Here is an 11,997-nt window from a genome sequence, read left to right as displayed (position 1 = left end):
TCTACTGTAAGTCAACGTCCTGCCCTGAAGAGCTGGACTTGGGATGTAATGAAACGGGAGGCCACCTTCGTGCCAAAACCCAGGGCCAAATAATCAGTAAATCGCGCCGACAACGCAAGGCATATAGCGATAGGGAATTGTGCCGAGGTTCTGATTGCTAGCAAGGAAAGAGTTCCGATCGATAAGGCGCTGATGTCCACGACAACAGAATCCTCGAAGGCACTGGTGTTCACGTCGCCGATAGCTCTTTGATCACTTCAAAAAGCGACACGATTTAATTCATGGGGAATCGGTGATTGCTGAGGAGGACGAGGGCGAAGAAGAGAATGAGGAAGAAAAGGAGGAAGAACAAACAGCTTAGGACCGACATCATGCCCGAACCGAGTTCGATGGGCGTTGAGCAATGAGAAAGTAGAGGTAGAGAAAGAGAACCCCTAGCAGACTCACAAGGTGCGTCTTCTAATACGCAACACAGATGAAGCAGGCGAATACACCCCGTACCGCTGCGACTGGTATTAATACGTGTATATATCATGGGCCATGATTCGCGACTGCCGCTGAACGACGAGGAGAGTGACTGCGCTTCCATGGCAGATTTGTTATCGCCAAGCTGGAAATCCCTAGTGACGAGTGGCTTATCAAGACAACTCCTTAATAACTAGCCCCGTTCGAGATTCAGCTGAAAGTTAGCGTCGTTGAACGGCACCGGGGTGTATATTCCAAAGCCTCCGACCTCCAAGCCACTTGGGCATTGATGCCATCTGTGGCAGATTTATCTAGCTCGTACTGTGTTTTTAGGGCAGGCTCTCATCATTTTCACTGCCGGTTGATGCTCCCAGATCTTTTGGCTTTTAAAGGCAAAGTCGCCGACGTGAATGAACCAGCCTGGGCAGCAAGCGAGCAGCAGCAAGTCGATGGACCGCTGGCTGGAAGTGCGCGGCAAGGTGCAGAACGTCATGTTCCGCCAGACGGTGATCCGCGCCATGCAGAAGCGCGGACTGGAGGGCGGCGCCACTAACGACCGCCAGGACAGAAACCTGGTGCGGGTGACGCTACGTGGAGACCCTAAGCGCGTGGAAGAGCTGGTTGCGGCGCTGCGTCAGGGCCAACCCATCAACGACTGGGGCGCTACTGCCACAAGCGTCGAGGACGTGGACGCCGAGCGTGGCTTGGCGCTGGAAGCGCATCAAGTGACCACAGCGTCCGTGGACAACCATCAGTGGAACCCCAACATCACCATGTTCCTCTAGGACAGAGAACTGCAGAGAAGGAAGAGAGAAAGACAAAAGCTAGTCTATAAAGCGTTTTACACAGCAACAAGACAAGCAGAGTCCCCACTTTGTAGCCTCCACTTGACCTCCGTCGCCGTCGAGTGCAGCTAATCGTCGTCACTGTCGTCGGCATTGGTTTGGCCGCCGCCCAGCATACCTGCCAGCAGCGAGGACGGGTCCGCAGACCCCATCTCCTCCTGTGCTTTCTTCATCTCCTCTGGGTCTGCAGCATCAACACAAAAGTCAGTACAAGTACCTCGCCTCTCACAACATGCAGCTACTGTACTCACCCATTCCCTCCGACAGCTTGGGCAGCACATACAGCAGACCAATGGGCACAATAATCGTGAGGAAGGACGGGTTCATAATGAGCCCCAGCAGGTTGAACTTCTCGCGCTGCTCGAAGAAGTCCAGCTGCTTCACGGCCTCCACCGTGAGCGGGTAGTTGGCGCGCATCTTGGGGGCACCCGGGTACTTGTACTCAAGCGCGCGGACAAGGCCATCGGCGCCCACATCCAGTTTGTACTGGCTGAAGAGAAACTGCTGCGACGGCAGGTCCACCACGTAGCGGCCGGGCGCCACGTCACGGAACGTGAACGACCCGTCCGAGCGCACGAAGACCGTCTGCTCCCCGCCGTTCAGCTGCACCTTGAGTGGCTCTACCTTCTCCGTCACGGACCCCAGAGGGTACACGGTGCCGCTGATCTCGAACGCGCTCGTGCACGCAGCCAGCAGCAGAGCGACCAGCGCCCACAGGCTCGTGCTCGATGTCAGCATCATCCCTGTAACGTTCCAATAGTGAGGGGGAGCTCGCGAATTGAAAATGTGGCGCACACAAAACCCGACCAACGTGATCGAGCTTGAAGTACCTGCTCCAGGTCCGGTACAACTACTCCGACCCGCTTAGCTTTCAGCTTAAGCTGACAGAACACATTAAGACTAGCAGCCTTGACCCACTCGCTGTGAGTGATGTTGCTGCGGGAGTGTACCAAATGTCGTGAAATGCTGTGAAGGGTAATGAAATCGGTGCAAGACAAATGTGCAGCAATGAAGGCGGCATCACATGTATTGTAGTTGGAAATGATGGAGGAGAGAAGACATAATGAGGACGCCGGATGCACGATGACTGTGAATGGTGGTTCAGTCGCCCCGAGCACTACTCGAAGTGCAGTGTCCGCTTGCTAAAGTTGGTTGTACCAAGCCTACCTTGGCACCGATGGTTGATCTCGGCGATTTTGTCACGCGTAACGAAAAACACCTTGGCTGAGATCGGCCCTAGGCCTTAACTTTGGGGTGCGATGTTACCTTGCGATGATCCATCTGTGCCGTGGCGTGGTCGTGTCTACAGAGCTCCAAGTGGCAATCAGCTACGGTAGGCATTCGAGGAGACCCCGCATACACGCGTAGGAACATTGCCCGCCTTTCGATCGAGATGTATCATACTTCGAAGTAACAATACTGTACGCAAAGGAAGAGAACGCGATGCAGGTTGCATGATGGAGCTAGCCTCACCATCGCTAAATCATGTACCGCTCGCAGCACCACACATGCTTGCACTTATCGCGAATGACGCAGACGACTTCAACCACGAGCAAGTTTAACACTCCATCCGAGCCTCTTCTATGCAGGTGGCCTTCCCATTTCCCCTTGAAGCGATCCTCAGTTTGTGATCCGCCAAAGCGTCGACACGTACCCCCCCCCCCCCAATTATAAGACCATGACGCTGCTCTTCGCCGAGGGCTCCAAGACCACCGAGCTGTCGGACGCGCGACTGCGCGAGATCGTGCGTGAGACGCTGCAGAAGCTCGAGACGCAGCGCGGTGCCAAGTTCGAGCGCGCGGTAATCGTCCCCCCGGACTTCACGCGCTTCCACTCGTACGCGTTGGTTGCAGAAGAGGATGGGACTGCTGTGCATTTACTGACTGCTGTGGTTCATGCAGCAAGTCGGGTGTGCTGTCTCAGTACGCGTACGAGTATCTGCAGGACAAGGTGAAGGATGTGCTGCCGGCGCTGGGCACACACGATGCCATGACGGACGAGGAGATCAGCAAGGTGGGCTCCTAGTAGCTTTCTGTGGTTGCTTCAACTGTATTATAGCTGATGATCTCGTGGTGATGTGTGTTGTGGCAGATGTTCGGTGATATCCCCAAGGATATCTTCCGTGTGCACGACTGGAGGTGCGTGAACTGCTGCTAAGCATGCTTGTTAACGTTGCCAGAATGTACAAGCTGATCTCTTTGCTTTTCGTTGTAGGAACGATGTGGTGACGATTGGCCAGGTGCCTGCGGAGCTCATCCAAACAGCCAGTGACGGCAAGGTGAACGAGCCTTGGCCGGCGCAGATCAACAAGTTGGTAGGTGTTCGATTGCTGAAGCAATGCTTGAGCGTGGTGTAGTGACTCTTGTGGTTTGATTTCGTTGACGATGGTAGCTGTGGGAAGGTGGCCACGACCTGGTGCTGTCCATTGGCCAAGTTGTCCCTCACGAGGTCATGGGCATGGCCAATTTCAACAAGAACATCTTCGTTGGCACCGGCGGCAGCGAGGGCATCAACTTCTCGCACTTCATTGGCGCCGTGTACGGCATGGAGCGAATGATGGGACGTGCCGACAACCCGCTCCGCCGCATTCTTAACTATGCCTCCACCAATTTCCTGCAGAAACTGCCTCTCATCTACATTCAGACGGTGATCGGCCGCGGGTACGATGCCTTAAGCTTAGCCGGCGAAGATGAAATGGTAGTACCTAACGGATTGCTACGAGCAGAGATAACGGCAACCTCGTGACGCGCGGCGTCTTCATCGGAGACGATGAGGAGTGCTTCATGAAGGCTGCTGAGCTGTCGCTGGAGGTGAACTTCGAGCTCTTGGATGCGCCGCTGGACAAGGTGGTGGTGTACCTTGACCCGGAGGAGTTCAAGTCAACGTGGCTCGGCAACAAGTCCATCTACCGCACGCGCATGGCGATTGCAGACGACGGGGAGCTGATTGTGCTTGCCCCTGGTGTGGCCCGTTTCGGCGAAGACAAGCGCATTGATGAGCTCATTCGCAAATACGGCTACCGCACGACGCCGGTACGTTTGTAGCTTTGCTGTTTCAGTTTGAATTCGTTCCAGGTTCCTCACTTTCATGCTTTGCAGGAAGTGCTCGCTCACCTGAATGCCAACCGTGACCTGATGAAGAACTTGAGTGCAGCCGCACATTTGATCCACGGTTCGTCCGAGGGCCGCTTTCGCATCACGTACTGCCCGGGTCATCTCACGAAGGAAGAGGTCGAGGGTGTGGGCTTTGGCTTCGGTGATCTGAAGGAAATGAGCGCAAAGTACCCCGTGGACAAGCTGCAGGATGGATGGAACGTGGATGCGAACGGCGAGCGCTTCTTCTACATCTCCAACCCTGCTTTGGGTCTGTGGGCGTACCGCGGACGCTTTGAGGGCTCGTCAACTCCCTCCGCTACTTCAGCTGCTTCAAGTGGTGCAGCAACCAGCCTGTCCACTTCCGCCGATACGACCGAGGCCTGCCTCGACGCCGGCGTGGGCGGAGGCCCCTTCAAGCACACATAATTGACAGAACTCGCTGAATCAACTGGTCCGTTGCTGTCAGACCTCCTTGTACCTGCTTACCTGCCTCCTTTGAACACAACAACAGAGCAATAACAGAGCCACAGCCTCGAGCTCATTTGACGACTGCAAGGCATTGGACGAGACCGCAACTTGATGATGACTGCATTGTGATTTCCTTCTCCCCCCCTTGTGTTTCTTTCTGTTTCTCGTTTCGTGAATTGACAGGGCTGCTGGGAAGGGTGTTGTGGGCCCGTCCACAGAGCGAGCGCCCAGGCCTTTTGCTGATCTAAAGGCCGCGGGACCACTTGTCTGCTTCCTTCCCAAGTGTTCGCTAGACGGCAAGAGTCTAGTTGTCCGCCTGCTCCTGGTTGTAGCCCTTGTGCTGTCGCCAGCACTGCTCCAGCGCGGCCTGCTCCTTCCGCGTCTCGTCGATCCGGTGCCAGCTCTTCTTGAGTGCCTGCTTGTACGCCGCGTAAGTCTCGCCGCAGTTGGTCTCCACCTCGCGCAGCCTAGTCCAAAATTAAGCCCGTAAATAAGAGGTTAGCACTCCCCTAGTTTGTATACACGTCAGGTATACGCACGTCTTGAGCACGGCGGCCGTAACCTTCTCCCCTTGCACGAGGCAAGCGCGCGGATTGGCGTCACGCTGTTTGCAGCGCATGAACTCCAGGTTGGCGTCCGCGCATTCGTGCGCCAGGATCCGCGCGGCGCACGTGAGACTGGTGTTGTCTGTGTCCGGCAGCGTGACGGTCTTGCGCTCCTCGGCCATGGCTGCTGTGGTCTTGAGGCTGCGCCTTCCAGAGTCAAACCACCAAAACCCCTCAAAAACGAGCGGCTACGCATCGGCTGTACGATACACAAGTCGATGTGGTGTACGTAAGTGTCAACCATAAAAAAGTAGGTAGCCATGTTACCAAAGGCAACAACAGCGATATAAAGTCAAGGCTTCTACATGTATGGATGGAGACCGCTACGCTATAACTACGCTAGTAGTAAACCGACGGACGCGCAAGCCGACGGGGCTCAGTGCTGCTGCTCGAAGTCCCACTGCTGGCGCACGCTGGTGTTGCCCGCCTCGTTCAGTTGTTCCTCGGCCTCCAGTACCTCCTCCAGCTCCACGCGCTTCATGTGTGGCTGGTCACGCTCCTTCTCGCTGTCCTGCAGCGTTACAAGCCGCAACAAGCCATCGTGTTAGCAGACCGAAATATTCGACCCAAGTTAAACGGGTACAATGAAGTATCCGCACCAGTTCGCCAAGCAGAACGATGTTGTCGCCACTGTCGCCAATTGCAAAGTCAATATAGTACAGTCGATACAGTAGCAGCATTAGAACTTCCATTTGCGGTACTTTAGCACACATTTGTCATTGCGTACCGGATAATGTTGAGACCCAGCTCGATATCGCAGAACAGACCGCCAGCCACGTGACGCTCAAATGTGTCTTCAAGAATGATGTTCGCTGCAACAAAAGACAAGCACACGGGCGCATCGCAAACACCCAATAACAACAACAACAAAGTGAGCCAGACACTCCAGGTCAAACCTGACGCTGCTTCTTGGCAGCAATTCCGAAGACAAACTCACAGTACTGGTCGAAACTCCGAAGGTACCCGACGAGATGGCGGCCGTCGCGCAAGACCATCAACACTTGCTCTGCGCCATGTCCAAGCAGCACCACGTCACCGAGTCAATTGACCGCGCAAATCCAACCCAATTCGCCATAGTATGCCGCCAAAAAAGACACCGGCGGTGCCACAAGACGCATATCTTGCAGGTACGCACTGTCTAGCTGCTGGATGAGGCTGCTGTTGCCCGGGAAGATGCCGCTCATGCTGCTCTCGTGCCGCTCTAGCTTTTGCTGTAGCTTTCCGCGTGCTTTGCGCTTTCAATTCAGAATTGAATCGTGTCGAATGGAGTGTTTTATTACTGGTCGAAAAAGACGCGTTTTAGCCAGTGAGACGCTGCCCTGGATTTGCGGTGATCCTTCGCTTGGCAGGCATATAGTTACGGTAGAGCACTTTGCATCGATCATGTTTGCGTCTCGAATGCTGCGTATGGCGGTGACCAAGACCTCGACGGGTCTCGTGGGTCTCAAGGTGAACCCGAACGCCCGCCAGGACCTCATCAAGATCTACCGCCGGACGCTCGAGGAGGTCAAGGTACGGCGTCGACGATCAGCGACCCTGGAGCTGCTGGTATACTGACGCTGTTGCTGTTCGCTGCAGATTCTGCCGCCTGAGGCCAAGAATTACCGCAAAGTGGTGGAGCAAATCACCAACTTCCGCCTGAATGTGGTGGAGAGCAACGAAGATGTAAGTGGCAGGAGGGAGAAGACACGGACCCCGTTCTGGTGGTTCAGAGGCTCATGCACTGGTTGGTGGTCTGTAGGAGGACGTGATTGAGCGCAAGATCAACTGCGGCCAGCTGGAGGAGCTGATCGAGCAGGCCGAGGACGAGCTGAGCATCTTCCCCGTGTACATTGGTATGTTGCTGGAGCGAGATGGCTGCAAGTGATGGCCTACTGACTGGTTGTTGTTATTGCTTCTGCAGAGCACAAGCTGTGGGAGAGCCCCGTTGAGGCTGCCGAGTAACTTGACTGCTGTGAGAGCCTGTGCGTGGTGGAGCAACAGGATCAGCAGTCGCCTACATGCAACCAACTAAATACACAGCTACCCAAGCATTCACAGATACGCGATGGAAGAAGGATGCAAAAGGGTCTATGTATTTGTCTACCGGTGCACAGAGTTTCCTCCAGATTAGTTGCGGATCTTGCGACTGCGAGACAGGTTCGACTTGATACCCGTGGTTTCGCCCCCGTACTTGCCGGCCTCGCCCACGCGCACGTCACGCACCTGGCCCTTCCTTCTGATGACAGCCTTGCGGTACTGCAAGCGCTTCTTGACACGCGGGTTGCGGTTGAGCTTGCTCTTGTGCGCCTTCAGTCCCTTGTTCTTCATGATCTGGTAAGATGCACCACGCTTGCCCTCGGCATCGCTGTCCTCGTCGCTGGACGCCAGAGCCGCAGGAGTCTCGTGCGTGTAGAAGTCCTTCTTGCTCTTCTTGAGCTCCGCCTGCTCGCGGGCAGTCTGCTCGTAGAATCGCTCCGCCTCGGCGAGTTCCTCTTCTGATACATCCGCCGACTTCTTGTGCTTCTTGGTCTTCTTGCCCGAAACCTTCTGGCCATCGGCACTGCGCTTCTTGGCGAAGAACTTGTCGAGGCCATCGTCGATCTTGGGTTCCCGCTCTGCCTCGGGCAGCTCCATTGTGAGCAGATCCTGCAACTGACCGTCCAGTACCTCATCTATAGCCTGGAGTTTGGTGAGCTGCTTCTTGAGAAGAAGCAAGTGCATTAGCACCGGGTGGTCTGACACGCTCTTACCCTCGGCACGCAGCAGCAAGTAGAACGAAATGTTCGCTGAGTAGTTCAGCAGCAGGTTCTGGCGGGTCATCAAGTAGCGCAGGCCCATCTGCAGCTGGCGCGATTTCCGGCGCACAGGCCGGAGCTTCAGCACCGCTGGCGTCACCACCTCTTCAAGCTCTTTCGTAGTTGATTCCAACTCCGACATGAGCCCCAGCAGTTCCGGCGCCGACTGGTTCACGATCTGCAGCTTGTCCTTCTTGGTCATCTTGGAGAAGTCCTTGTGCACCTGCTCCACCGTCTCCGCGCCACCAGCGCCATTGTCCGCCAGCGTCGCGATGTCTGCGAGCTGTTCACCGACCAGCTCTTCGTCATCCACAGGTGCGGCCTCGTTCTCCTCCTCTTCTTCCTCCTCCTCTCCGTCCGCCTCGGGTTCGTCAATGCCAAAGTCCTCGTCGTCCATCATCTCCGCCTGCTTGCGCTGCAGCTCCAGAGCAGCTTCCTCCTCGTCCTTGGCGACCTCTTCGTCGGATTCCAACTCATACTCGGCCGTGTCGGCGGAGTAGAAGGTCTTACGGGACTTGCCCCACTTGCCCTCCATCTGAAGGGCCTTCTTGCGCTCCGCATCCGCGTCGAACATGTTTTCATCATTTTCTTCCATGTCCACATCCTCCTCCTCCTCTTCGTCGTCGTCGTCGTCGTCGTCGTCGTCGTCATCTCCGCCGAGCTCCAGCACCTCTTGGCCTTCTAGCTCATCCTCTTCCTCGGACGCTACCTGCTCGCTGTCGCTCTCGTTCTCGGACGGGTCGTCGAAGAACGTCAGCTCCGCTTTTTTCTGCTCTTTCTGCGCCTCCTTCAGTTTCTGCTTGCGCAGACGCACCTCCGCGCCGCCGTCGCCCGTGCGAGCCGAGTGCCTGGCCTTGCGTCCCATGGCTCTCCAGGTGTAGTTGGTTCTGAAGCAGCTCGGCTTTGACTGGCTGGCGCATATTGCACCGGCTCTGCTTTCAGAAATGCGTGCTCCACACCACTCGCACTTTGCGCGTGTGGCGGCAGTACCTCTTTGAATATGCGGGCAGCAGCGACGCGGGCAGCGGCGAGGGCGGCGGTGTGCAACCAGCGCAGCGGCGCCGTCTTGGCTACCAAGGGCCTGGGCGCCTCCTCCATCACCTCGAATCGCGCGTGCGTGCAGACGCAGGTGCTGTTGGTCAGGGCCTTCGCCTCACAGCCGCAGATCTCACGCGGAGACACGCGCAAGTTCGCGTGGGCCGAGACGGACATCGCGCCGCCGTCGCCGGGCCGCGGCGTCTTGGGCCGCTCCGCCAATGTGGACGTGACCAAGGGCACAAACCCGATCCAGCGCTGGCATTGGTTGTGGAAACTTCTGGGCTTCCTGAACGAGGACGACCGCCTGTTCCGCCAGTCAACGGCCGTGTTCCAGAGCTGCATGAATTACACGGCCAAACCCGAGTACTACCGTGCACTGGGACTGCCGCGCTCCTTCCGAGCACAGCAGGCGCTGCTCATGATGCACGTGTGGCTGGTGCACCGCCGCTTGGCGCTGGAAGGAGAGCAGGGCAAGGTTATGCAGGAGCTCATGTTTGACCGACTGTGGGAAGAGACCGTCGTGCGGATCCGGTACCTGGACATCTCGGAGCTCACGGTGAACAAACACTTGGCACAGGTGCAGCAGATGTGCTTCAATGCCTGCATCGCCTATGACCAGGGTTTGAAGAACGGACCCAACGCTTTCCAGACGGCCGTGGCCCAGCATCTGCTAGAGAACGAGACACCCGAATGTCTGCGTCTTGCCAGCATTTTGGCCGAATACATGAAGCGCGAGCTGAAGAACCTGGAGAAGGTGGACGCCAAGTACATCATGGAGGGCACCATCCCGTGGAGTACGCTGCCGGAGACTCACGTGACGGCGACCGACATTCCAGAAAGTGATGAGGACGTGGTGCTCATTGGACAGCGCTTCGGCAACTGGCGATCGGCGCTGGACAACCGCGGCAAGCTGTACTACTGGAACCTGACCACGCGATTCTCCGTCTGGGATCGCCCCACTGGTGACAAGCTGCACGAGGGTGAAAAGCACAAGTAAATAGCCCACCTACCTACCGAGCTGTTGGTCTGCCAGTCCGGGCCCAATGACCCATCGATAGAGAAATTACAATGGAAGCTTGCAGCCGTAACAGCAGCACCAGCAGTTTATGAGGCTTCCAACATTTCTGCAGCGTGTGCCTTATAACTCGCAGCAATCAATACACGAAACAACAAAGCCACCAGCTTGTCAGTAGGCTCCTAACGGGCAACACCGGTCTCGTATATGTCGTAAGCAGTTTCGTGTTGAGTTCCTAGTTGTAGCAGAGTTCGATCAGTTGGCAGCTGATGCCTTAGCCTTTTCCTCCGCCGCCACGCGGTCGCGGCGCTCCTGCATTTTCTGCTTCACGTAGGCGTCCGACGCCTTGGCGTGCTTGAGGTTCTCGGAGCGGATGCGGTTCTTCTCTTCCCTGAAGCACCAGTCCAGCGCAGTCTTGACCTCGCCGCACGCGCCGACGAACTTAGCGTACGGGTTGTCCTGGTGGCACTCTAGCAGCGCCTTGATCTCCTGCGTCAGTTCGTCCACAGTCGGTCAGACACTGCATCTCAACACACAACGACTCGATGCAATGCACGTACAGCCTGACAGTCCGGGTGCGGGCGGTCTAGCGGCGTATGCATCTTGCTGGCAGTGTTTCCTTCGAGTCTGAGGTCGAGATTGACTGTGGTGGGTCAGACAGCTGATTGTCTATGTGCCCAGGACACAATCCGGCCGTTTACGTTATTTTTGAAAGTTGTGAATTATTTCATCTTTTTGACTTTTTGATCGGTGGCCTCCAAACCAGCAGCAGGAATCGATCATGGACGGCGCCAGCTTCACCCCCCAGCAGAAGGCCGAGCTCGTGAACAGAGTGCGTGTGCATCATCATTGATGCACTTATTCTCTACTACGAGGCGCGCTGCCGTGTATGAGCTCTGTACTGACAGCCTCCGTTGTGTGTGTGGGCAATAGGTGCGCGCGGAAGTGAATCAGCAGGCAATGCAGGAGCTGACGCAGAACGTGCAGGAGAAGTGCTTCGACAAGTGCATCACGCGCCCTAACGGCAAGTTGGACGGCAAGCAGCAGAACTGCCTCGCTCTGTGTATCAACAGATACATCGACACCATGAAGGTGGTCTCGGAGGCCATGGCGCAGCGCGGCTCATAGGTGCATCCAGGCGGCGCTACTGCAGGCTGCTCGAAGTATGTGCCCACAGCACAAACGCTGGCGGACGACGCGGTATCCCCGTGCGTGGATTCACGCAGCAGCGTAGCGGGTGCTACTCCGGTGTTGTTGGCGTCGAGTCGATAGCCACGGAGGCTGCAGTTGCAGTAGAATCACGAGCTTGTAGTTTCTTTAGAGGAAATGCCGGCTTCAATACAGAACGGTCCAATGCCTCACTATAACTATGAGTCTGTCTCGTTTGAATCTGGTACGTCTGGATAGCCGTAGGTTGCAAGCTTGGAGGAAACAATAATACCTGACGGCAAGGAAAGTCAAAACACACGATGGTGGGTTTGAACCGCTTTGTTCTTGTTCGTTCGTTGACCAGTGTTTAAATAGTGAGACTACGACCGACAAAGGCGAAGGCGATGTCGAGCCCGCGAGCAACCGACTCCAGAAGAGACGTCCCTGCTAAGAGATCCCAAGAGCATCTGACGATGCTTCTCGAGAGCCCATGAGCGCTAGAACTGACTGTTAGACGTTTATGCGCGCACGCACAGCGAA

General features: G+C 56.2%; 10 protein-coding genes across 10 annotated transcripts; 5 read left to right on the top strand and 5 right to left on the bottom strand.

The window, feature by feature from the left end:
* Positions 1–914: 914 nt before the first annotated feature.
* KRP23_472 (uncharacterized protein) lies at positions 915–1,250 on the top strand (the record flags this gene model as incomplete). Its single annotated transcript, XM_067889467.1, has 1 exon — positions 915–1,250. The coding sequence occupies one exon, from the start codon at positions 915–917 to the stop codon at positions 1,248–1,250; it is 336 nt and encodes a 111-aa protein (XP_067751032.1).
* Positions 1,251–1,378: 128 nt separating this feature from the next.
* Positions 1,379–2,051, bottom strand: KRP23_471 (ER membrane protein complex subunit 7-like protein; the record flags this gene model as incomplete). Its single annotated transcript, XM_067889456.1, has 2 exons — positions 1,379–1,494; positions 1,562–2,051. The coding sequence occupies 2 exons, from the start codon at positions 2,049–2,051 to the stop codon at positions 1,379–1,381; spliced, it is 606 nt and encodes a 201-aa protein (XP_067751031.1).
* Positions 2,052–2,988: 937 nt separating this feature from the next.
* Positions 2,989–4,831, top strand: KRP23_470 (uncharacterized protein; the record flags this gene model as incomplete). Its single annotated transcript, XM_067889444.1, has 7 exons — positions 2,989–3,146; positions 3,212–3,323; positions 3,402–3,448; positions 3,525–3,624; positions 3,702–3,970; positions 4,036–4,342; positions 4,409–4,831. 7 exons carry the CDS (start codon positions 2,989–2,991, stop codon positions 4,829–4,831), a joined length of 1,416 nt encoding a protein of 471 aa, XP_067751030.1.
* Positions 4,832–5,177: 346 nt separating this feature from the next.
* KRP23_469 (NADH dehydrogenase [ubiquinone] 1 alpha subcomplex subunit 8-A) lies at positions 5,178–5,600 on the bottom strand (the record flags this gene model as incomplete). Its single annotated transcript, XM_067889433.1, has 2 exons — positions 5,178–5,340; positions 5,413–5,600. 2 exons carry the CDS (start codon positions 5,598–5,600, stop codon positions 5,178–5,180), a joined length of 351 nt encoding a protein of 116 aa, XP_067751029.1.
* A 254-nt stretch (positions 5,601–5,854) lies between these two features.
* KRP23_468 (Sm-like protein LSM1B) lies at positions 5,855–6,662 on the bottom strand (the record flags this gene model as incomplete). Its single annotated transcript, XM_067889422.1, has 5 exons — positions 5,855–5,989; positions 6,078–6,108; positions 6,206–6,290; positions 6,416–6,484; positions 6,614–6,662. The coding sequence occupies 5 exons, from the start codon at positions 6,660–6,662 to the stop codon at positions 5,855–5,857; spliced, it is 369 nt and encodes a 122-aa protein (XP_067751028.1).
* A 199-nt stretch (positions 6,663–6,861) lies between these two features.
* Positions 6,862–7,422, top strand: KRP23_467 (putative NADH dehydrogenase [ubiquinone] 1 alpha subcomplex subunit 5, mitochondrial; the record flags this gene model as incomplete). The annotated part of the gene is made up of 4 exons (XM_067889411.1): positions 6,862–6,990; positions 7,057–7,143; positions 7,220–7,313; positions 7,382–7,422. 4 exons carry the CDS (start codon positions 6,862–6,864, stop codon positions 7,420–7,422), a joined length of 351 nt encoding a protein of 116 aa, XP_067751027.1.
* A 165-nt stretch (positions 7,423–7,587) lies between these two features.
* KRP23_466 (Something about silencing protein 10) lies at positions 7,588–9,120 on the bottom strand (the record flags this gene model as incomplete). The annotated part of the gene is made up of 1 exon (XM_067889400.1): positions 7,588–9,120. The coding sequence occupies one exon, from the start codon at positions 9,118–9,120 to the stop codon at positions 7,588–7,590; it is 1,533 nt and encodes a 510-aa protein (XP_067751026.1).
* A 135-nt stretch (positions 9,121–9,255) lies between these two features.
* Positions 9,256–10,290, top strand: KRP23_465 (Ubiquinol-cytochrome-c reductase complex assembly factor 1; the record flags this gene model as incomplete). The annotated part of the gene is made up of 1 exon (XM_067889389.1): positions 9,256–10,290. One exon carries the CDS (start codon positions 9,256–9,258, stop codon positions 10,288–10,290), a length of 1,035 nt encoding a protein of 344 aa, XP_067751025.1.
* A 273-nt stretch (positions 10,291–10,563) lies between these two features.
* KRP23_464 (uncharacterized protein) lies at positions 10,564–10,910 on the bottom strand (the record flags this gene model as incomplete). The annotated part of the gene is made up of 2 exons (XM_067889378.1): positions 10,564–10,797; positions 10,869–10,910. 2 exons carry the CDS (start codon positions 10,908–10,910, stop codon positions 10,564–10,566), a joined length of 276 nt encoding a protein of 91 aa, XP_067751024.1.
* A 179-nt stretch (positions 10,911–11,089) lies between these two features.
* On the top strand, positions 11,090–11,436 carry KRP23_463 (Mitochondrial import inner membrane translocase subunit Tim13-B; the record flags this gene model as incomplete). The annotated part of the gene is made up of 2 exons (XM_067889367.1): positions 11,090–11,140; positions 11,242–11,436. 2 exons carry the CDS (start codon positions 11,090–11,092, stop codon positions 11,434–11,436), a joined length of 246 nt encoding a protein of 81 aa, XP_067751023.1.
* Between the last annotated feature and the right edge of the window lie 561 nt (positions 11,437–11,997).

This window comes from Phytophthora ramorum (genome assembly GCF_020800215.1).
Source record: "Phytophthora ramorum isolate Pr-102 chromosome Unknown Phyram_PR-102_s0001, whole genome shotgun sequence".
NCBI lineage: Eukaryota > Oomycota > Peronosporomycetes > Peronosporales > Peronosporaceae > Phytophthora > Phytophthora ramorum.
Note: the sequence above shows the minus strand (reverse complement) of the source record. Positions and strands in the feature narration are given on the sequence as shown.